General features: G+C 41.1%; 1 protein-coding gene across 4 annotated transcripts in view; it reads right to left on the reverse strand.

Annotated features, from left to right (window-relative positions):
* The window catches only part of LOC119965094 (matrin-3-like), a 69,294-nt gene extending 47,218 nt beyond the window's left edge, over positions 1–22,076 (reverse strand). For 2 of the 4 annotated variants that reach the window (XM_038795380.1, XM_038795378.1), the window contains exons 1-3: positions 21,985–22,076; positions 8,444–9,510; positions 1,788–1,849 (exon numbers count right to left, since the gene is read on the reverse strand). In XM_038795380.1, coding sequence (XP_038651308.1) covers positions 1,788–1,849; positions 8,444–9,337 — 956 coding nt within the window. In that variant the 5' untranslated portion in view covers positions 9,338–9,510; positions 21,985–22,076. Of the gene's footprint in view, positions 1–1,787; positions 1,850–8,443; positions 9,511–21,984 lie in introns of those variants that run through there. The other 2 variants (XM_038795381.1, XM_038795379.1) reach the window with 1 other exon arrangement.
* Between the last annotated feature and the right edge of the window lie 993 nt (positions 22,077–23,069).

The raw sequence follows: 23,069 nt of genomic DNA on the forward strand, positions 1-23,069 counted from the left end.
GTCCTCCCCAGATTTTTGTTTGTCTTTCAGTGCCTCCCCATCTTCGTCCCTAAGGCCTTTTTTAAGCAGGTGAGTAGGATCATTACGGGCTTTGTGTGGGCGAATAAGACCCCGCGAGTAAGGAGATCGGAGATCGCTGTTGGAGCGCAGTCGGGGGGGGGGGGGCCAGCTGGAGGCGGCGTCATGTAAAGGTACTAGTTTGGGAGCTTTGATAACAGCTCCTTTGCCATTCTCGCTGACCTGTTACTCCACAAGTCCGGTGGTGGTGGCGACACTGTGGATCTGGGGACAGTGGAGGAGGTACAAGAAGGTGGAGGGAGCGTCAGTCTGGACCCCGATATGCAACAATCACAGATTTGTCCCGGGTAGGATGGATGGTGGGTTCCAGAGCTGGCAGAGAGCAGGCATCAAAAGGATGGGAGATCTGTTCATAGACGGAAGCTTTCCCAGTTTGAAGGCGCTAGAGGACAAATTTAATCTGCCGCCAGGAAACGCCTTTAAATATCTGCAAGTACGAGCCTTCCTGAAAAAACAGGTAGTGGCCTTTCTGACGCTGCCGCCACTGAGGATACAGGACAGGGTGGTCTCCGGCACCTAGGTGGGGGTGGGGAGGGTGTCAATATCTACCAGGAACTACAGGAGGCAGAGGAAACCTCGGTGGAGGAGCTCAAGGGCAAGTGGGAGGAGGAGTTAGCTGAGGAGTTGGAAGCGGGTCTGTGGGCAGAGGTCCTGGGCAGGGTTAATTCCTCATCATGTGCCAGGCTCAGTCTAATTCAATTTAAGGTGGTCCACCGGGCACACATGACGGCAGCGAGAATGAGCATGTTTTGTGGGGTAGAAGACAGTTGTATGAGGTGCAAGGGCAGCCCTGCAAACCATGTCCACATGTTTTGGGCATGCCCAGAGTTTAGAGTGTTCTGGCAAGGGTTCACGAGGGCAGTGTCCAAGGTGCTTAACACATGGATGGTGCCGAGTCCAGAGATAGCGACCTTTGGAGTGTCAGAAGACCCAGGAGTTCAGGCGGGCGAAAGAGGCCGACATTTTGGCCTTTGCCTCCCTAGTAGCCCAGAGACGGATTTTATTAATGTGGAGGGACTCGAAGCCCCCTAGTGTAGAGATTTGGGTTACCGACGTGGCTGGGTTTCTCAGCCTCGAGAAAATAAAGTTTGCCTTAAGAGGGTCTACTCTAGGGTTCTCTCGGAGGTGACAGCCGTTCGTCGACTTTCTCGTGGAAAATTAAAATCTTAGCAGCAGCAATTCATTGGGGGGGGGGGGGGGGGTGGTGAGTGCTTCATTGGGATGTTGTGGGAAGACTGGGTCGCGTGGGGTAATGTCTATTTAATTGTTATTGTATATTCTCGTTTTGCACTATGTTAATGTTCACTCTAGTTTGTTTTGTTATTATGGTTACTACTGTTTTATTATGGAAAATTTATGCAAAACCTTAATTAAAATACTTTTTTTTAAAAAGCACAGATGTGATGGGCCAAATGGCCTCATACAGTGCTGTAAATATCTGATTCTAAGCAAAATATAGTATAAACACAGGCTGACTTTTGGCTACTTTCTGAACCCCAAACCTGAGAATTCAAAAACCATAGTAAAAAAAAAATTGGGGGCGGGGGGGGGGGAGAGATAGAGTTTACAAACAGAATCAAAATGGAAAGTGTCAAATATTCTTACATGATCAATATTGCATTCACTACTCATGTATCTCACATAAATTTGGGATCCAATTTAAAAACAGTTGAAATTATTTTTTTCATAGTAAATGAAGAACTGCATACATTTCCAAAAGCAGCAAGCAACGTCGTTTGTGTGCTGGTTCGTTCTTATGCTGGTTCCAATCCTGAATTAGGGGGAGGGGTGGGGGGAGAAAAAAAATCACAAATTCTGTACTAACGAGTGCAAATCTTTATCAGTACAGTAAGAAGCAAATTAGATTGATTCAATACAGTGGGATTATCGGGAAAAACTGAATGAGTGCCCAGCAACAATGCTGGATGAAACCTTAGTTTATAAATGCCATTTAAATTTCAGGATTAATTCATAACCTGTTACTTGATAATATACACTGTGTATGACTAATTTAAATATTTTGCTACTGTAAGCTATTCTGAGCATATAGTTCAACCTCCATATATAGAAAGTGCCTGAATCAACAAAGTAAACACTGAGCCACTGTCCTTTTAACAGTTTGATATTACACTGGTCATATGTTCTTCCCCATTTTGTTTCTAGACTGATCCTGTATCCTCCATGTATACCTCAACATCTTTGAAAGGAAAAAGTTAATGGTGGGTCTTTCCTCAGCTAAATCTAGCTACATTATCCAGTGATCATGATATATGTCAGCCCAACACACTTGTTTTTATCATCCCTGAAATTAGATAAGTAAAAGTTGCAGTTGAATAGTCCCAGTTGAAAACAGGCTGTTATCCCCTTCAAGGGGGAGAGCTGACTGGTGGGGATTCATACCGAGGACCACCACATCTCAGGCGAGGAGGCAGGTTGAGAAGGCATGAATAAATTCATGAATAACCTCAGCTGGCACAGGAATTGAACCCACACTGTTGGCCTTGCTCTGCATCACGAACCAGCTGTCCATCCAACTGAACTAAACCATAACTACACTCCCAATTATTACCCAATCATCCCTGTTGGACTGTTGAGTGAGTGCATTATTGGCCTCTATCTTTATGATCAAATAGCCAGGCGGCACTCACCATCACATACCAAAAACGGAGGAAAATAACCTGGCCAGTGTTTGAGGAGACGTACCTAAATTAGAAGTCAAGGCTTCAGGAAGGATAGGACAAAACAAAACCAGAAAATCAAGGATAAAGGAGGAATATCTTAGGAGCCTTCCATTCCAGGCTTTGCCGATGACATCAGCCAGGATCAATAATGTTTTTCCCCCCAAATAGGGGAGGGGAAAAAAGATTGAAAACATATTAATCTTTTAACGATCTAGCAACTTTTGATTTAACGTTTATTTTCCTCTCCAATAAAGCTCTATCGTTTTTAAATCATTGGATGAAAAGTAAATTACATACACAGTATACATTATGTAAATAACCAGATTTCATGTAAACAGTGAAATAGTAACAAAAGAAATAATCACTATCCTGAATATGGTGTTTTCTGAAACAAGTAAGGCTTTTAACTAATTGTGGGACAAATACTTAATATCACAAGGAACCAAGTATAAATTGTAAAATTCAGTTCATGAAAAAGTAATACTCACCCCAAATGCAGTCAACTTCATTCTTCAAATGAAGTTTTCCCTCCATACGACTTTTATCCATGTCATAGCCCACATAGTAAATTTATTTTGCCAATCACATCATCTCATTAAGGGACTTCCATGTTTATTGACCACCCCAATGCACTCTTTTCCCATATGTTGACTGAAGATACTTCAAGCACACAAAACAGGGCTCATAAGCTCAATCATTTTCTTTGGGGAAGAGAATGGGGCAGATTCTTACAAGTCTGCTACAATGCTGATTCATGTGAAGAACTGAATATATTTTTCACAATCTACACATTCTACCAATTGTATTACATATTCCATGATGGCTCAAACTATGGATCTCAGAAGGGAGGGAAGAGAATGATGGGGTTTGCCTGCTTAACAGCAGGAATTCAAATATTCTCTACAAATCAGATATCCGCAGTAGTTGAAGGTAGTACGTGGATTACTGTAGTTGAAGCACTAATATTCTGAAAAGACATTTTCTCAAAATTAAGACCACTCCAGCTGGAAATATTTGAATTAATATTGGTGGAAATAGGCGGCATGATGGCGCAGTGGTCAGCACTGCTGCCTCACCGGCGGCCTAGTGGTTAGCACAACCGCCTCACAGCGCTGAGGTCCCAGGTTCGATCCCGACTCTGGGTCACTGTCCGTGTGCAGTTTGCACATTCTCCCCGTGTCTGCGTGGGTTTCGCCCCCACAACCCAAAAATGTGCAGAGTAGGTGGATTGGCTAGGCTAAATTGCCCCTTAATTGGAAAAAATAATTGGGTAATCTAAATTTTAAAAAACACTGCTGCCTCACGTCGATGAAGACCCTGGGTCACTGTCCATGTGGAGTTTGCACATTCTCCCCATGTCTGCGTGGGTCTCATCCCCACAAGCCAAAAAGATGTTCAGGGTAGGTGGACTGGTCATGCTAAATTGCCTCTTAATTTTTAAAAAATTGGTGGAAAGCGGGATGTTTGATCGCCAAATTTCAGTGTGTCAAAATATTGCAGCACACATCCACAACCTTGCACTGAGATTTCTAAAGGAGTACCATATTTTTACTCCCAACTTTCAAGTAATTTGTCAGTCATTTTAAAATTATAGTGCTTTAGTTTTTTTTTTAAATCACTAGGTTTGTGAATACCACATTGACAGGCAGGGAAATGATGAAGGATAGAAAACTGGAAGATAACATATGACAGAAAAAAAAATTAAAGCTTAGATACTAGTTCCATCTTCCAAGGATCATGGTATCTGGAATGAAAAAAATCTTCACTGATCTCCAGCCAGAGACTCAGAGAATGATTCTCGTGAACATTTAAAAAATGCGTTCATGGATGTGGGTATTGCTGGCTAGGCCAGGATTTGTTGCTTATCCCTAATTGCCCTTGAGACGATGGTGGTGACTCCATGTGGTGTAGGTACACCCACCCTACTGTGATCATCCAACACGCTTTATCCTCAATTTAAAACCTGGGTTTCAAAACCCAGTCTTGAAAATGGTTAGACTGCTTTTGTACTTTTAGCCACTAGATTGTCACCAGTTTTGCAAATTAACACTAACTAATCAAGTATCACAGTTCTTTCCTGGAACAAAATGGTGATCACATTTTAAAAATATGTCCACTGGCTTTTGCATTCCTTTTTCTCTCATGTGTTAGTTATAATTTCCAATTGCCGGATAATCTTTTCCCTCTCATTTTAGTTGCACATTTTATTCATCTTCCTGTTGCTTTTGCTTCATCACGTTCTCATCTCTCATATTTTGTACATATTTATGTTGAATGCTAAACTCACCACCTTTGAAGAGATCTCTCATGTTTCACCAAATTTATGTCTAGGTTACAAAACAAATTTAGAATTATTGTGGACATGCAAATCTTTACTTCATAACTAATCTGTATACCAGTAGATATTATTGGGGAAAGAGGTGCAAGTAAATTCAATCCTATGTCTCAACTGGTTCAGTTACAGCAGAGATCAATCTTGCTGCAGTGGCAATGGGGAGAGTTAAGTTTGGCTTTAATTTCTTCACTTCTACATAGCAATGGCCTTTCAGAATTCAACCACTGGGCATAACAGAAAAACTGGCAGTTGTTGCTATTTGGTAGTCGATTTCAATCTTTGGAAGTCTGAATACAGGCAGTCGACACCACTCAGAATTGAGTGCTTCTTTATTTGGGGGCACTGGATTTCAGAAATCCAAGAATTTTTTTTTTAGAAATCCAAGTTTAACTGGTAAAACAACATTTTGTGCTAAACTACCACAAGGCCAGTACAGTTTCATGTAGGGCTACTGCTTGGCACCTAGCCATTAAATACTCCCACAGTGCCACACTACATAATAAAAGAAAATTAGATTTCAACGTCACAATCAATTTCACATCACAACTAATGAATTACTTTCACTGTTACATAGGCAAATACAGAAGCCATTTTCATGAAGCCTTTATAAACAAACATGACAAATGTTTTAGTGTCCTTTGATGAGAGAAACGGGTTGGACAGACCACCAGAAGAACTCCTGAAATAGTGGCAATTTTGAAGTTTTACATCCACCAGAGAAGTGATTTTTAAAAATAAATTTAGAGTACCCAATTAATTTTTTCCAATTAAAGGGCAATTTAGCGTATTCAATCCACCTACCTTGCACATCTTTGGGTTGTGGGGGTGAAACCCACGCAAACACGGGGAGAATGTGCGAACTCCACACAGACAGTGACCCAAAGCCGGGATCGAACCTGGGACCTCGGCGCCGTGAGGCAGCAGTGCTACCACTGCATCACCGTGCTGCCCTCAGGGATATGATTTTGATTTAACATTTCACCCAAAAGATGACACCACATTACAATGTTGCACGCCTCAGTCCAGCAGTGTTGAGATCCCAATTATGAATCAGGGCATGGAAGGTGAGAGTGATATCAATGAAGGCAAGACGAGAGTTAGCCAGTTCATGTTAAGATATTTGAGAGAGAGAGAGAGAGAGAGGAGAGAAATGAATCAGATCCACGCATCCTCAGATATCTTCAATGTGGTATGCAAGTATGCAATGGTGCAAACCTGGAGGTGATTGAATTAATTATTTCTCAATCATAGCTGGTGAATAAGTCTCGATCAAGTCATTCATGGGGCCTCAGAGTGTTTTTTGGGGGGATAAATTATATTCAGAACAGCTATCTGATCGATTTTACTAATCTTTCACTTAATTCAGGCCACAAAACTTTTAATCTTTCTGCTAAGTTAATGGTTTGTTTTCAGAGCACTACTGATATTGTCTCGAGCCCAGTCCCAGACAAAAATACCTGTGGCAACCTTAAACTCTTTCTTGGCACTACAATCTGGTGTGGGTCGAGTTCAATTAAGAAAAGTCGACCACTATAGTTAATCTTTTAGGCCAAATCTTTGCATACACAGAATAGGTTAGCTGTGCTTTTTAATAGTTTGCTTTGCATCGTTGTGAGAACAGCGAAAGAAAGCAAATCTATACAAAAACAATTAAGTATTTCCGGAGGTCGGTAAAAATCATTAAATCCGCAACCTAGATTTTCAAACCAAATGAAGTGCTTTAAATTTATTGACGGTATCAATTCAGATCAATAGCATTAGGAAATATCTTCCTGTAACATGTGGATATTTGAAACCCATAGCTGCTTAAAAGTTTTACTTTGCATTGGGAAATTACAAAAAATTTAAAATACCTGAACAATTCAACCAAATATATTGCCCAGGCACAAAATGGCCATACGGCTGATAAACTTCAATGAAGACTAGCTATTAGGAACCAAATTGAAAAGCAACACTGTGATGGTTGTGTTACCCATGTCACAAAGGAAAGTCACTTAATGAGATGCTGTCATGGTCTATCAGAGAGTAAGCCCCAACACTGATGGTTGTGTTACACATGCCACAGAGGAAAGTCACTTAATGAGATGCTGTCATGGTCTATCGGAGGGGAACACCCCAAATTATAAGACCAACTGACATATTTTGGCGATCATTTATACTATAAAGAATTTGTCTGAACAGCTGTAATACGATCACGTGAATTTCCCTGGATCAAGTGATTATTTCTAATGTTATTTTGAGGTAGCGCCTTTCAAAAACGTTGATACAGCACCGTTCCATATAAAACCATGATAAATTCTGGATTTTTAAAATCAAACTATCTATGGACTCAATTATCTACAATAAAAATGGTAAAACTTCTGAATTAATAAGATTCCACTCCCTTCAAATGGAATGTAAACCACCATTAAAATTTCCAGCTAACAAAAGCACATTTTGCAACATACAAAATCAAATGTGTGTACAGTACTGTACCACTCACGTCGATAAATGTTTTCACGTACATTAAACTTCATGGTAAATTTATTTTTTTAAACCACCCAGAAGTATGACAGAGCCAGTGCAGACTCCAGTCACCTGGTTAAGTAAGAATCTCAAACAGATGTTGAAAATAATCTCTTATTGTAGCTAAGCAACTAGGTGCTGGACTGCAGACATCAGTACCAACTTAAGCTTTCTTTTATATAAATATCTTCACTGGTGACATTTCAGAAAGCTCCATCTTTAGTTAATAAGGGAAAAGAGAGGACATTGCCACAAGGCAAACTGGAAAACAGGCCAAAGTGTTGAGTGCTGAAAGGAAACCGGTCTTGTATTTAGATATGCATTACGCACCATCCTCTTTTGAACATGGTCCTTTGGAGAAAGGCATTTTGCATGTACCAAGTTGCACGATATATTGAAATGTTAAAAAATTAACACGGAAAAAAAATTGAGGCCCAAGGCCTGATAAATTCATAACATATGTTCTAACTGCCACGGGGGCACATAATTTCTGATGGCGAAAAGTCACTTTCCCTCTTCTTTTAACTAATAAGAATGTTAATGGGTTACAAGTACTGCACACCCCTTTGATTTCACCAAGTCCAAAATATTATAGTTTCCATCAGTAATCTGTGCATGAATTTTGAGATGCATACTACAAATGGCAACTGCTTTTAAATGGCTGTCAGTTGTCATTAAACTGATAATAATGAAGAGATCCCGTGCAGTACTTCATGTTGCTAAGACGTTCCAAAGAATATCTGGAACAAATTATGACCAAATGAGGTTTCCATAAGTCCAACAAGAACTGTTGTTTGTCAGAATTATACTTTATAAAGCAATTTTTAAATTAGAGGTCACTCACCTTCATAGAATGAACAGTTACATCACACAGCGAACACAAATGAGGGAACATTGTTGGCAAGAAACCATGGTAATCGTTTATGTTGCTCAGTGAAGGAGATCCTCGCTTTCTCTCAAAAAGAGATCTTTCTTGCCCACGGGAAGGAGAGGGCCCCATTTTTCCATAATCAGAATCATACATTGGCTCAGACATACGCATATCATCTCTACGAAAGTCATCACCTCTTAATCGTTCAGTCTCATAGTCCTTTCTGTCATAATATCTAGAACTTGACTCTCGAGAAGAACCATGGTCATAATTGACCACTGGATCAGCGTCGGGATCACGAGCTTCAAAATTACTCCGAAAGCGCCTTTCTTCCTCCCATTCATTACGGGAGGCTCTGAAGGAACGATCATCCCGAGGAGAACTGTCACCTCTGCCGTAATTCAAAGATGTTCCTTCATCATTTCTTTTCTTTTTAAGCTGCATAAGAATGTCCGGCAAGGATTCAGGAGTAAGTTTGTCTTCAGGATAGCGGCTCAGTTCATCCAAGTCCCTGGATGAAAGGCCAAAGGTAGCTAAAATATTACTGGCCCTGTCTGCATCAATCCGTTTCTGAACGGCAAGCGAGTTTTGATTACGACTGCCTACATCAAACAAGGACGGCAAACCACCGCTGACTCGAGAGGGCCCACCACCTGAAGACATATTTTGAAGTCCTTGTCCCATCCCTGGGAGGCCCATTGCCTGCCCCCGTCCAAAATTCATATAGCCACCCATTCGTGCACCCTGGTTCATTCTCCCAAGATTCGCAGCGACATTTGCAGACTGTGCTGCAGGAAAGAATCCAATATTATGACTGTCTTTCTTCATGCCACGACTGTGATCCTGCTGGGCTCTACCCAATGACATTCTGGCACAAGAGAGAGTCTAGTTCAAAACTGGCAAGAGCAGGATAAAATAATTCTTCAGTGGTTAGTGGATAGCCTTTGCTGGCTCTGTAGAAAGCTGTTTCGCTATCTAACTTCGTCTAACAGATGGCTGATGCGAGTAATGGCACAGATTCCTCAGAGAACTTTGCCAGGCTGAAAAGTTAAAACAAAAATGTTAGATCAGGGATCCCAAGTCCTCAAAAGGACCATGCATCTCGATCCATCTTGAAAGTTAGACGTCCAAAACTGGTCTGCAGAAAGACAGTTTAAACAACAAGATCGAATGCAACATTTCACAGTTGCATGCAAAACCCAATGCAGTGGGATAATCTTTTTGTACTCTATACAACCTCTTAACGAGAAACGATAAGAATCTCAAAAGGCATGTCAGTGGGAAAACATGGCTAGTGCCAACATCAAAAATGGTAACTGGCCACCAAACCATTTCAAGTAAACAAGATATTTCCAACTCAAGTTTATAGAATATCTAAGCCGTTTTGAAGATCACAAATAAATTTAGAGTAACATTTTAGAAAATACTTTGTAAAAATTAAGATATTGCAACCATTCGCAGAAAGGGAAATAACACATGGATTGGATGTGTTGTAAGCCACTGAAAAAGAAAGAGGCTGTGTACGCATTTATAGCGCTCATTTCAGACTTCAATAAAGTCAATATTTTTTATTAAATGACCTACAAATAACTCATTCTGCAAGGACATATCTCTTGAAGATATTGTTCAGCAAGTGGTCTGCAATCTAAATTAACTGGTAACAAATAAAAGTGTGCACAGAATTGTACAATAAGGGAATAAAGCCAACAAGGAGTATTAAAACAGCAACTGGCTCGCAAGGAATAGCTGCAATGCTGAAATGTAACTACTGTTCATCCAACCCAAATCAGAACTGTTTGTTGGATAATTACATTTAAGACACTGATGGTCAGCATATTTTGTCTTTGTGGACAATTGCTTACAAGTGTTTTCCCCATGAATTTCTTCCACCAGTTTAAAGTTATATATGGAAATGTAATTATAAACATTACTCATCATCCCAGAAGTCGTCTGAAGTGAAAACCTTACCTCTGGACGGGTTTGAAAGCCAACCCAAAATTTCAAGACTGATCAACACATCCTACGTTATTGATTCATGCTTTTAAGCACCGAGTGCATATGCACTATAAAGATGGTAGATGAGGCAACAGAAACAACCAACATTGTACACTTTTCTGCAACATTGCCAAAACATCAAAAGATCTAAATCCGGACACCATCAAAACAAACGAAGTAACAGCAGAGTCCATTCTTCAGAGCCACCTTGATGTGATGTAGGACATATTTGTGTTGAGTGTATATTTTTTGATGTTATGGCACTCTCTTTGGTGTGAAAAATGTTACTTTAAAAACATTTCAGGGATTCAAGATGTAGGATACTGAAGTTCCTCAAAAATAACTTGTCTGCACTGCAAACACAAAGCTCCAAATCTGCTCGGTGACTTTTTCTACAATTTGGAACAATAAAGAGCATTGGTTCCAATTTTATCTGGCAAACACATTGCTATAGAATGGTGAATCCTTGTTATACGCAATGTAAAAAATTTTTTCTGACCATTGCAAAAAGACTTACCTGCTACAGGACCAGTTGTACCACTAGATTATCAATAACGAAAACTGAGATCTGATCATTTTCCTGCCAAGCTTGCATATGTGACTGAAAACAACCTTCGAACACTTATAGAGCATCAGTCATGTGACATGCACAGAATCAGATTTTCTTTTGATGTCAAAACAAGCAGAATTAGTGGGTTGGTTCCTCTCATGTGCAGGCGAAAGCCTGACCAAGCATGTTTAGGCAAATATATGCAGCTGGATCCTCAAAACTGCATCATTTTAATTTAAACATTGCATTTACAGACATATATTTTTTTCAAAGTAACATTATATTCAGGTGGGTTAGAAACAAACTATCATTTAAACAATTTTCAGGGCAACTATTTGTTTTGATAGAGATCCTTAGTTATAAATTATTATTTTGGAATAGCTGCACCATCAAAATAAATACATTCCAAGAAAGAGATTTCCTTAGTGAAATTGTATTTCCTACATTTATTACTTGTTACTTGATGAATGAGAACATTCCAGTTGTCAGAATGACTGTCTCAAATCAATGGAGACATTTGTCTTATCATTAAAACATTTTTGGGAGGGAAAATAAACATTTTAATATCATTTTTTAAATTCTCATTTTATTAAGTACAGCTGGGGAATTACAACTACATTTATCAATTGCTCAGGACCTTCAGGGAACCTGTCATCAAATTATTTCAGATTTCAAATCTACAAGAAAACCAATGACGTGGGTGGGTGCAAATCTATCAAGCGTCTCTGACTACGTGAGTATCTAGGTTTAAGCATTGGTATCCAATAACAAGTGGAAAGTCTGTAGTCCCTTTTCACAGCAAAATATTCACTGCCCATGTTCGCAGAGCTGCTCTCTGCCAGAAAGAGTGAAAAAAATCAAATCTTCAGCAAGTTCCTAGAATTGATAAAATGATTTGATTCAACAGGTTAAAATGCATGGACAGTTCAACTCAAAGGCTTGCTCTCAATTACCTAGTAGTTGACTGTTGATTTAGAATTTTGTTTTGTTCAATGTGGTATTTTTCTCCTACAGGTACATCTTTCTAACTTGACAATTTTAACAGAATTCATTGGATTTGTTTACGTTTTGTTACATATGTTATGTAGCTGATAAATATTTTGTATCTGCATTCAAGTAGGGTTCCGATTTGGTCCAATCAAAATGCTACACCAGCAAGGTGGCACAGTGGTTAGCACCGCTGCATACGACGCTTGGAACCCAGGTTCGATCCGGCTCTAGGTCACTGTGTGGAGTTTGCACATTCTCCCCGTGTCTGCGTGAGCCTCACCCCACAATTCAAAGATGTGCAGGGTAGGTGAATTGGCCATGCTAAATTTCCCCTTAACTGGATTTTATTTTTTAAATGCTGCACCAGCAAGACACAATCTAGAAAAATGGGATTGACAACAGCAGATAAATATTCCAATTTGACTCTGGAGCAGCAATGGATACTTTGTACCCTAATCCTCAGTGCACCAAGACAAATAGAACTAACAATAATTATTCAATCCTGTCTCTCATAACCAGTCTTCACATCCCAGTACAAAGTGTCCATGAGTAATACCAAAGAAGAGCAATTGGGCAAGATAAATAATATAGACATAAACAGCTCAGAAAAAAAACTTACATTTGGGCAGGATTCACTATGGGAAACTATTTATCCTCTGCAAAAGAGGACTTAAACCCACAACTCCATTAGAGATGAAGGTGCTACCACTGAGCCAACCTGAAACTAATTAAACCAAAACTGGAGTTTAAATTGTACATTTATGAGGCGGTTTTCTGGTTTCTTCCTCCCAAATCTAGAGATACTTTTATTATTTTTTTTGAAAAAGGAAAACTGGGATCCAATTTTCTTTTTTTAATCTGTTGAGAAATCATCCATGCCCATAAATGAAGCGCAAACCTGCAGGCTAAATTTGCACAAATACTCAAAGTTCCCAAGTCACTTTCCAGCTGCCAGACACCTACAATGTTCAATTCTAATATTTTCCCAATGACAGCTGTTAGACTTACTGGCCTATAGTTTTCTGCTTCTGTCTCCCTTATTTCTTGAATAGTGGTGTTACATTTGCACTTTTCCCAATCTGCTGGTACCTTTTGGAAGATTACAACAATGTTTTTAAAAATGTGATGGTGTACATATATCAACATTTCCCTATTTTTAGTAAACAAGTTACTGTCCAGAGATTATTGACATTCTAAGAGCAAGCAAAAATTGTGGATGAAATTATAAAAGTAATCAATACCAACAACTAAATTCTACGCTGAATTTTCTATGAAAAGTTGGAGCACAGCATTTCTCTTTAATTATGAATTTAACCTAGAATATTGCGCCATTGTAACCTATGCTCAGTCACAAGCTCAGCTGTGGAATGTCAAGAAAACTATGGATAAATGGGTCGACAAGGGCAACACAGTGGTTAGCACTGTTGCTGCTCAGCGCCAAGGATCTGGGTTCAATTCCAGCCTTGTGTGACTGTCTGTGTGGAGTTAGTAGGTTCTCCCGGTGTGTGTGGGGGTTTCCTCCGGGTCCTCCAGTTTACTCCCACATTCCAAAGATGCACAGGTTAGTTGGATTGGCCATGCTAAATTTGTCCATTTGTGTTCAAAAGGTTGGGTGAAGTTACTGGGTTCAGGGGATAGAGTGGGGTACGGGCCTAGATTGGGTGCTCTTTCTGAGGATCGGTGCAGTCTTGCTGGGCCGAATGGCCTCCTTCGCACTGTAGACATTCTCGGATTCTAAAAAAACTTTGGAAGAATGAGATACAACAAAAACTAAATAGTACGATTTTAAATGGGATTACAGAGCCAAAGGGTTTGTACACAAATATGTGATGGTCACAAGTCAAGTTAATATGGCTATTAAGAGAACTATGTCTCTATTGACCAAAAGAGAAAATCCTGGAAAATCTTAGCAAGTCTGGTAGCATCTGTAGGGAGACTATAGAGTCAGAGTACAAAACAAAAGTCATGCTAATCAGTCATAAATTCTTAATTCGGCATCAGACGAATTTTCTTCCAGACACAGCATTTTTGGAAGATCTTGGTGACAGCACAGATTCACCAGAATGATACTGGACTAAAGGGTTAAATTACAAGGGCAGATTGCATAAACTCAGCTCCGTTAGTTTGAATAGTAAAAGATACTCTCCAATTGAAGTTATAAAAATGATCAAAAGGAATTGATGAGGAAAAGATTGGTGAGCCTAGGTCACTTAAAAATGAGAAAACTGGTATTTGATTTGTTAGGTAAGGAATTATTAAGGAATATGGAACCCATACAGAGCTATAGAAACCCTATAGTGCAGAAGGAAGCCATTTGGCTCAAGTCTGCGCCGACCCTTTGAATGAGCACTCGACCAATGTCCACTCACCCATTCACCCCACCCTATCCTCATAAAGTAACCTGCACATCCCTGGACACTAAGGGGCATATTATCACGGCCAATCTAATCCACAAATCTTTAGATTGTGCAAGGAAGTCGGAGCAGCCGGAGGAAACCCACGCAGACACAGGGAGAGTGGCACGGCGGCAAGCAAAGCTGCCTCACAGCTCCAGGGACCTGGGTTCAGTTATGGCCTTGGGTGACTGTGGAGTTTGCACTTTTTCCCCATGTCTGCATGGGTTTTCTCTGGGAGCTCAGGTTTCCTCTCACAGTCCAAAGAAATGCAGGTTAGGTGGATTAGCCATGCTAAATTGCCCCTTTGTGTTCAAAAGGATAGGTTGGGTCATAGAGACAGTGTGGGATTCTTTCAGAGGGTCGATGCAGACTCGATGGACCGAATAGCTTCCTTCTGCGCTGTAGGAATTCTATGGTAGCGTACAAACTCCACAGTGTGACTCAGGGCTGGACTTGAACCTGGGTCCCTGGCACTGAGGCAGCACTGTATCCACTATGCCACTGGCTGAAGATCAGCACAACCTAAGGGCCTTCTGTTCCGAGAAGGTGGCTTAGAGGGAATTTATGAAATTGATGGGCTGAATTAGGGATTTCAGTTGTAGAGAGGGACAAAGGAAGCTAGAGAAAAGGATTGTTCTCTTACACCAGAAAAGGCTGAGGCGGAATTTGACAAAGATGTTCAAGATTGAGGGCACAATATCTTGTTTTACTGTAGCTGGATCAGTAGTCAGAGGTATTTAAGGTAATTGACAAAAGGATTAGAGGAAGATATTTTTTTCCTACAGCGTATCCATCAAATGGAATGCACCACGAAATGGTGATGGAAGCAAACTCCATAACTGTCAAAATTGAATTGGCTAAATGAAGGGAAATAATTGAAGAACTATGGAGAAAATCCAGGGAAGTGAGACAAATTGGTTAGCTCTTTCAAACAGGCAGCACAAACACACTGGCCGAAATGACCTCCTCAGTTGTATTATTTTGTGAAATGAGAATTCCTATCTCCTTTACACCTCTTTGCTTTGAGGTTTCACACCTCCTTTACCTACTTGGTATCTAACTTAGTCTACCACTATTGCTTTCATTGCTTTGAAATATTCTCAATGATGCATGAACAATACCCAAATCAGAAAATTAATGGTTCTACAGAAATCACCTGTCAACAAGGCAGGAATATTAAAGTTATCTGCACTCTTGAAGTGTAGTTTATCAAATTTACTGATCCCTGAAGTGAATTTACGAATGGTAGCTTGGGCACCATTTTTTTTCTAGAAAATATTTTATTGAGGCATTTATAATTTTAACAATTTTAAAAATCAAATTTCAACAAAAACACAGCAATATAACCAACAAGCCCCCCCCCCCCCCCCCCCCCCAGCACAAACCCCAGCCAACATGGCTTACGCAAACAGTACCACCTTCCCCAACCACCCCTCCGTTGGTTCTCCTGTCCTTACTTGCCTCCCCTGTGCCATGCCCCCCCTGCCAATTTAACTTTCTCGAGTCTGAGAAAGCCCGCGATGTCACTAACCCACACATCTGACTTTGGGGGTTCCGTATCCCTCCATCCTAGTAAGAGCTTGGGCACCATTTTAACGGAAATGCTAAACTGTACCAAAATATGTAAATTTTAATGGACGTGATTAGTGTTAGTCATCAGAATTCAGGGCGGGATTCTTTCTTTTACCAGTCCCGGAGACACCAGCCTTTGCTGTACACAAAACTCAGGATTCAAACTCAAAAGAACTGCAAAATATAATTTATAAATTCATTAACAAGTCTTTCCTCATCATCAAAATGTAATGTAAATGTTCAGCATGAGCAAGATTGACAGAATGTGCAGAACTAAACAAATGTCTTCCCCCCTCAGCTAGCATATGTATGTCTCTCTCACTACTTAATTTCATTAATCCTTCATCCTCTTCTCATGGTCAATTTTTGTCTCCTCTGCATTTTACACTTTATTTATCGTATCCAAGTATTAACATCTATCCTAGTCAAAGGTCCTCTCCAACAACCCATCTAAAATGATAATTTTTCCTAACATGACTCCAATTTATCTGAATTACCAATCTCTCTACAGTTCCTCAATTCTTTTTAGATATTTATTTTCTACAGTTGATCAACTCTTCCATTTCAGTTGTTCATTTGATTTTAGTACTGGCCAGTTTAACTGCCATATGCACATGGACCTAATTTTTCTGCCCCGACATTTTCTAATCGCTCCTTTCTTTATCCATGGCCAATACTGACTTGCTGGGGTTCATTCCCACAAGTACCGGTTACTCTTCAACACCTCATTCAAGTGGCAAATCATTGAGATTATGGGAATTGTCAAGAGGTAGTTTGATTGTATGGCATCAATAACAAGTTTTTCCTAGTCAAGTATCCATCTACTGCGAGAAGCTTTCTGAAAGTGCCATCTTGTTAAATTGGCTGTGGACTCCACTCACTACATGCCAGTAATACAAACCTCGTCTGATCTGTGTGGCCGACCTCACTTTGTGTATGGACTACTTCTTACTCTACCCACTCATTCCAGTGTCCAATTGTCCTCTCTTCCTCCCTTGTTTATTTTCCATTCTCCTTAGTTTAGTTTACAACAGACCCCAAGCTTTGCTCCAATTAATACCACCTGCCCCCCAATATCTCCCAGGTTTATTTCCACCCCCTCTGGTTGTTTCTAAAGATGAGAAATAGAAGCAATAGATGACCCGATCCATAGAGCCTGCTCCCCATACAATAGGATCAGGACTAATTGAATGGTGGCCGTAATTCCATTTTCCTTCCTGCCCCCATAATCCGTAACTCCCATGGCAATAAAAAATCTGTTCAACCCAGCCTTGAATATACTCAATGACCAGGACTCCAATGATCCCTGCAGGAGCCAATTCCAAACACTGATGACACTAAAAAGAAATTTCACCTCGTCTCTATCTTCGGAGTGTGGTTTGGAGGGGAACTTCCAGGTGGTGGCAATCCTATGTGTCTGCTGCCCTTATCCTTCCATATGGTAGTGATCATGGTTTGGAAAGTGCTATCAAAGGTGTGGGGAATTACTGCAGTGCATATTGTAGATGGTACACAATGCTGCCAATGTGAGTCGGTGCTGGAGGGAGTGAATATTTGTGGATGGAGTGCCAATCAAACTGGCTGCTTTGTCTCGGACAGTGCCACATTGTTTGGGTCTTGTTGGAGCTGCACTCATCCAGGCAAGTGGAGAGTATTCCATCACATTCCTAACTTATGCTTTGTTGATGGTAGACAGGCTATGGGGATTCAGGTGACTTACTTGTGGTAAGATTCCAAGCCTCTGACCTGCTCTTGTAGTCATAGTATTTATATGGTTAGTCCAGTTCAGTTTCTAGTCAATGGTAACCCTCAGGCTGTCGATAAACTCCTCAGCCTCCTTGGGCTTTGACAAAGAGTCCTCCAGATTCCATTCCTCCTATCCATTTTACTATGTCATCCCCAGCTCCATAAGTTCTTATCTTATGCAGTAACCTTTATGTGGCACCTTATTGATTGCCTTTTGGAAATCAAAATGCAGTGGTTCTGTTGTCCACCCGGTTTGTTACATCTTCAAAGAACTAAAACCATGTTTGCCGGATGGCAGTACAATTTTCTAAATGTCCTCCCACTACCCCCTTCATAACCAATTCTAATATTTTCCAAATGACAGCTGTTAGACTTACTGGCCTATAGTTTTCTGCTTCTTTCTCCCTTATTTCTTGAATAGTGGTGTTACATTTGCACTTTTCCCAATCTGCTGAGACCTTTTGGAAGATTACAACCAATGAATCCACTATCCGTACAGTCACTTAGTTGAAGACACCAGGATGTTGATCATCAAGTCTAAGGTACTTTTCAGCCTTTCATCCTATTACTTTTCCTGGTATTTTTGTTCTGAGTGCTTAAAGTTAAAGCTTTTGCTTCCTGCGTTTCTACTATTCTTGGGATGCCCATGACGTCAGATTTTCCAGTCACATCCTCTAAGGCAGTGCATCTCAAACTATCTGATGTGGCGTACCGGCAGTTTTTTTTTTCAATGTGCCAGGGACCGGTGAGCGAAACAAGCCAATCCAGGATTACTGTCTCTTTCTTTTCTGGAAACACTCCAAGTACCGGCAGACGATGGTTCGCGTACCGGCACCGGTACGCGTACCACACTTTTGAGAAACACTGCTCTAAGGGACCGATGTGTACTTTTGCGACTTTCCCTTTTTATGTACTTGTACAAACCTGTAAAATACCTTTAAGTGTAAGACACTAGTTTCAGAATCAAATTTCCCACCTTTAAACCAAATGTAAAATTCTATCATGCCTGACCTAGAGAATCCTTATTAATTTTCTCATTACACAAGACCAGGTTGAAAATAGCCTGTTCCAAGGTTGTTTCCAGAATATATTGTTCTAAGAAATTGTCCCGAATACACTACGAACTGATCCTCCAAGCTACCTTCGCCAATTTGATTTGTTCGAAATAAACAAAGATTATAATCTCCCACAATTATTGTAGTACCTTCCTTACACACTAACATTATTTCTTGATTCAACTATGCCCGAAGCCACCATGTCTGCGTGGCTTTCGCCCCCATAACCCAAAGATGTGCAGGATAAGTAGATTGGCCATGCTAAATTGCCCCTTAATTGATTTTGTTTTTAAAACCTTGCCCCTTTGCCTGAGGTGTGGTGATCCTGGGGTAAATCACCACCAGTCAGATCTCCCCATCAATGGGGAATGCAGCCTATGGTCATCTGGGACTAGAACGACTTTATCATACTTCTTGAATTATACTTTTGTCATGATGTGGAGATGTTGGCATTGGACTGAGGTGGGCACAGTAACACGATTTACAACACCAGGTTAAAATCCAAAAGGTTTATTTGGAATCTCTAGCTTTCGGAGAGTAGCTCCTTCATCGGGTCCTGATGAAGGAGCTACGCTCCGAAAGCTAGTGATTCCAAATAAACCTGTTGGACTTTAACCTGGTGTTATAAGACTTCTTACTGTATACTTTTGTCCTACAGTTTTGTTACTTCTCTCCCATTTTCCTTACTTCATTTATCACTGGAATTGAGGACTAGGGGCATTAGTCTACAAATAACAGCCAGATCTTTTAAGTAAACATTTAACATGCAAAGGCAAGTAAAAATTAGCAACCCCCGCAAATGGCAGTTGATGCCAAGATAACAAGGGGAAAATTTTATTATATGGGGTTACATAACAGATAAGTCATGATCTTCATGGAGGGCTAAATGGCTCAAGACTTTTAATGGTCTACTGATATTGCCATTTATTCTCTCTCCCCAATTATTATTTTTCTTATTTCTTATTCCAAAACATGCCATCATTTCTTACACATGTCGCATTTTTATTGCTTCTACTTAGCTGCCTTTTTTCTACCCCTTACCCTTTTTCTTTCTTACCCACCCCATCTCTATTTGCCTTCCTACATCTTTATCTCACTTCACAAAAGCATATTAAGTGACCTGGTTGGGAGATTGGTTAGAATATAAAAAGTTTTGTGCACAAATTCAAGGAAGTGACTTGCGATGTTATCAAGGATTTTGTGCCGAGGTCTCAATTATTCAACAGATTTATAAATGGTGGATAGTAGTGTAGGTCAAAAATGATTTAGGGTCCACACATAAAGATCACTAAAATGTCAAGACTCTGGTATAAAACACAATCAAAAAGACCAACAAAACGGTAGTACTGATAATAGAATCACTACAGCGCAGGAGGCCATTCGGCCCATCAGGTCTGCACCGGTCCTTGTAAAGAGCACCTGATTTAAGGCCTCACCTCCATCATATTCCCGTAACCCCACTTAACCTTTTTGACAATTTTGCATGGCCAATCCACCTAATCTGCACATCTTTGGACTGTGGGAGGAAACCACTGAAGCCGGAGAAAACCCACACAGACACGGGGAGAAAGTGCAACTCCATACACACAGTCACCCAGGGCTGGAACGAAACCCAGGACCCTGGAGCTGTGAGGCAGCAGTGCGAACCACTGTCCCACCCTTATATGGAGAGAAAATTTTGCTATAGTTTTACAAACTCCTAATTAGACCTCATCTGGATTAACAAATTGTTTTCAGGAGCTGAAATGGCTCAATGGGTAGCTCTCCTTCCTGAGCGGCAAGACTTGTATTCAAGTCCGACTCAAGGAACTATGAACAACCCAGCCATTTATGCATGCCAGAAAATGAAATGAAAATCGCTTATTGTCAGGAGTAGGCTTCAATGAAGTTACTGTGAAAAGCCCCTAGTCGCCACACTCCGGCACCTGTTCGGGGAGGCTGGTATGGGAATTCAACCGTGCTGCTGGCCTGCCTTGGTGTGCTTTAAAAGCCAGCGATTTAGTCCAGTGTGCTAAACCAGCCCCGGAATGTGTACTGTTGGAAAATGGAACGTCAACAGAAAGGGCAGGCATCTGGCTGCAAAATCATGTAGCAAATGCAAAAATGAGGGTTGGTACAAAGGTCATCAAGCATCATTGTGAAGACATAGGAAAACGCTGTAAGCAACCAACCTAGCGAGTGTATGGTTCTGGCCACCAGAAAGGCAAGGGCCCTTGAAAGGAATACAGGTTCACTAGAATGTTACCAGAATCCCATGGATTAGATAAAAAACCAGCTGTCTCTTTCTTGGAATATAGATGGTTAAAAGTGATTTGATTCAGGTTTTTGATTTCGAAATGAATTGAGACAGGAGTCCAGAACAAAAGCATTAAATCTGAGCCAAACCATTCAGGAAATATTGTTCGTCTGAGATAAATGGAAGTGCTTCCTTATAAAAAAGGAAAATACGGAATTCTCTCTCAGGAATAGTAGAGTCTAGCCCAAATCAAGTTTAAAATTAGATTTTTTTTTGGAAGCCAAGAATATAAACGGATCTGGAAACAAGGCAGGTGGATGGAGTAAAATACAAATTAGTCAAGTTCTCAACCCATATGCTCGGAGTTGAATGGCCTGCCCCTCTCTCTCCAAAACGTTTTGTCTCTCCGGCATTGCAGGTCCTTCTCCATCCCCCTACTCCTAGACTAGTTGAACCTCATGTCATTCCCCCTCCCCTCCGCATCTTTTCCTCTTTGCCATTGCTCTCACACGTGCTGCTGTTACTCCCCTGATGCTCTCGGAGCCCCATCCGTTTATTCGCCGGGCCTCCGACATTTCCTTGCCCCTTCCCTCCACGACTTTTATTCCCCTCAACATGTTTTTTAAAAATCTGAAGTACTGATATCCTTTATTTTCTCGGGTTCACCCCAAACACCCTCCTGCCGCCATTTTCGTTGGGTTTTCTCCCACGTTTTATTTACTGCATTTTTTTTTCCGCTTCAACACAAAATGGCGCCGACTCCGGCGGCGAAAATAACAACCGCCCGCGCTGCCCCGGCCAGAGACAACCCCAAAGGGCGGCTCCGTCCCCTTCTAATAGGAGCATCAGCGCGGCCAAAAGTGTTTCCCTCCCCGCCACATTCACCCCCCATTCCTGCTAGACTTGGTCAAACCGCCCTTTCTCTCTCGTTTTCTGTTCCATCTAATTGCACCATTCTCCTCCCGCTTTCTTACCTCCAACAGCGCGTCTTCCCGACCAAATGGTATGCGCACGCGCAGCCTGCTTCGACCCACGGCTGCGCATGCGCCCCTCACGGAAGCCCGGCATGGGGTGGTGCTGCGCAGGCGTTTCACGCCTCCGCTCTGACATGCGCTTGGCCGACAAATGTCACTGCCGCCGGGGCAATTTTTTTTTTGTCCCAGTCCCAGCTGCAATTTGGAGTCCATCTGGGCTGCTTCTTGTTGCCAGAACGTTTGAGATACTTTCGGAAATCGCAGGATCCAAATCAGATTCTGGACAGCAAGGTAGCACAAGTGATTAGCACTGCGGCTTCAGAGCACCAGGGTCCCAGGTTCGAATCCCTGTTGGGTCACTGTATGTGCTGAATCTGCACATTCTCCCCGTCTGCGTGGGTTTCCTCCGGGTGCACCAGTTTCCTCCCACAGTCCAAAGGTGTGCAGGTTAGGTGGACTGGCTATGATAAATTGCCTTTAGTGACCAAAAAAGGCCAGGAGGGGTTATTGGGTTACAGGGAGAGGGTGGAAGTGAGGGCTTAAGTGGGTCGGTGCAGACTCGATGGGCCGAATGGCCTCCTGCACTGTATATGCTATGTTCAGATTTTATTGTGAATCTTACAAGATTTAATTTTTAAAATGTTGCTGGAATTCACTGGAGTCACAATGCATGCCATTTTGTTACACTTGCACAGGGTTTAATTTTTTTTTAAATATAATTTTTTCATCTCCCAACTTGTTTTTGATGTATATTTTTGTTAGTATATGTTTTCCCCTAATTTCGGTTTCACTGAAGCCCAATAACTATGCTGAGGTAATACAGCGAAGCTTTATGCTGTGTCCAAGAGTAGAAAAAATCCCAGTATTCTGGCCAATTTTTCGAACAAAAAAATCTTAATTGCTAAAGTAACATTTATAAATGCTGAGCTTGAGTCAGGCACGTTAAAACTGAATATAACTAAGTCCCAGGTGACCGACCACTTGGAAGCGATGTCAGTTTAGAAAAACACTAGTTACCTATTAAAGGGGCACCTGGCCCACACTCGGCTGGGGTGTTCATGTCCCAAGGTTCCCGAGGTTTTAAA

The sequence above is a fragment of the Scyliorhinus canicula genome, chromosome 4 (assembly GCF_902713615.1).
Source record: "Scyliorhinus canicula chromosome 4, sScyCan1.1, whole genome shotgun sequence".
Classification (NCBI taxonomy): Eukaryota; Metazoa; Chordata; class Chondrichthyes; order Carcharhiniformes; family Scyliorhinidae; genus Scyliorhinus; species Scyliorhinus canicula.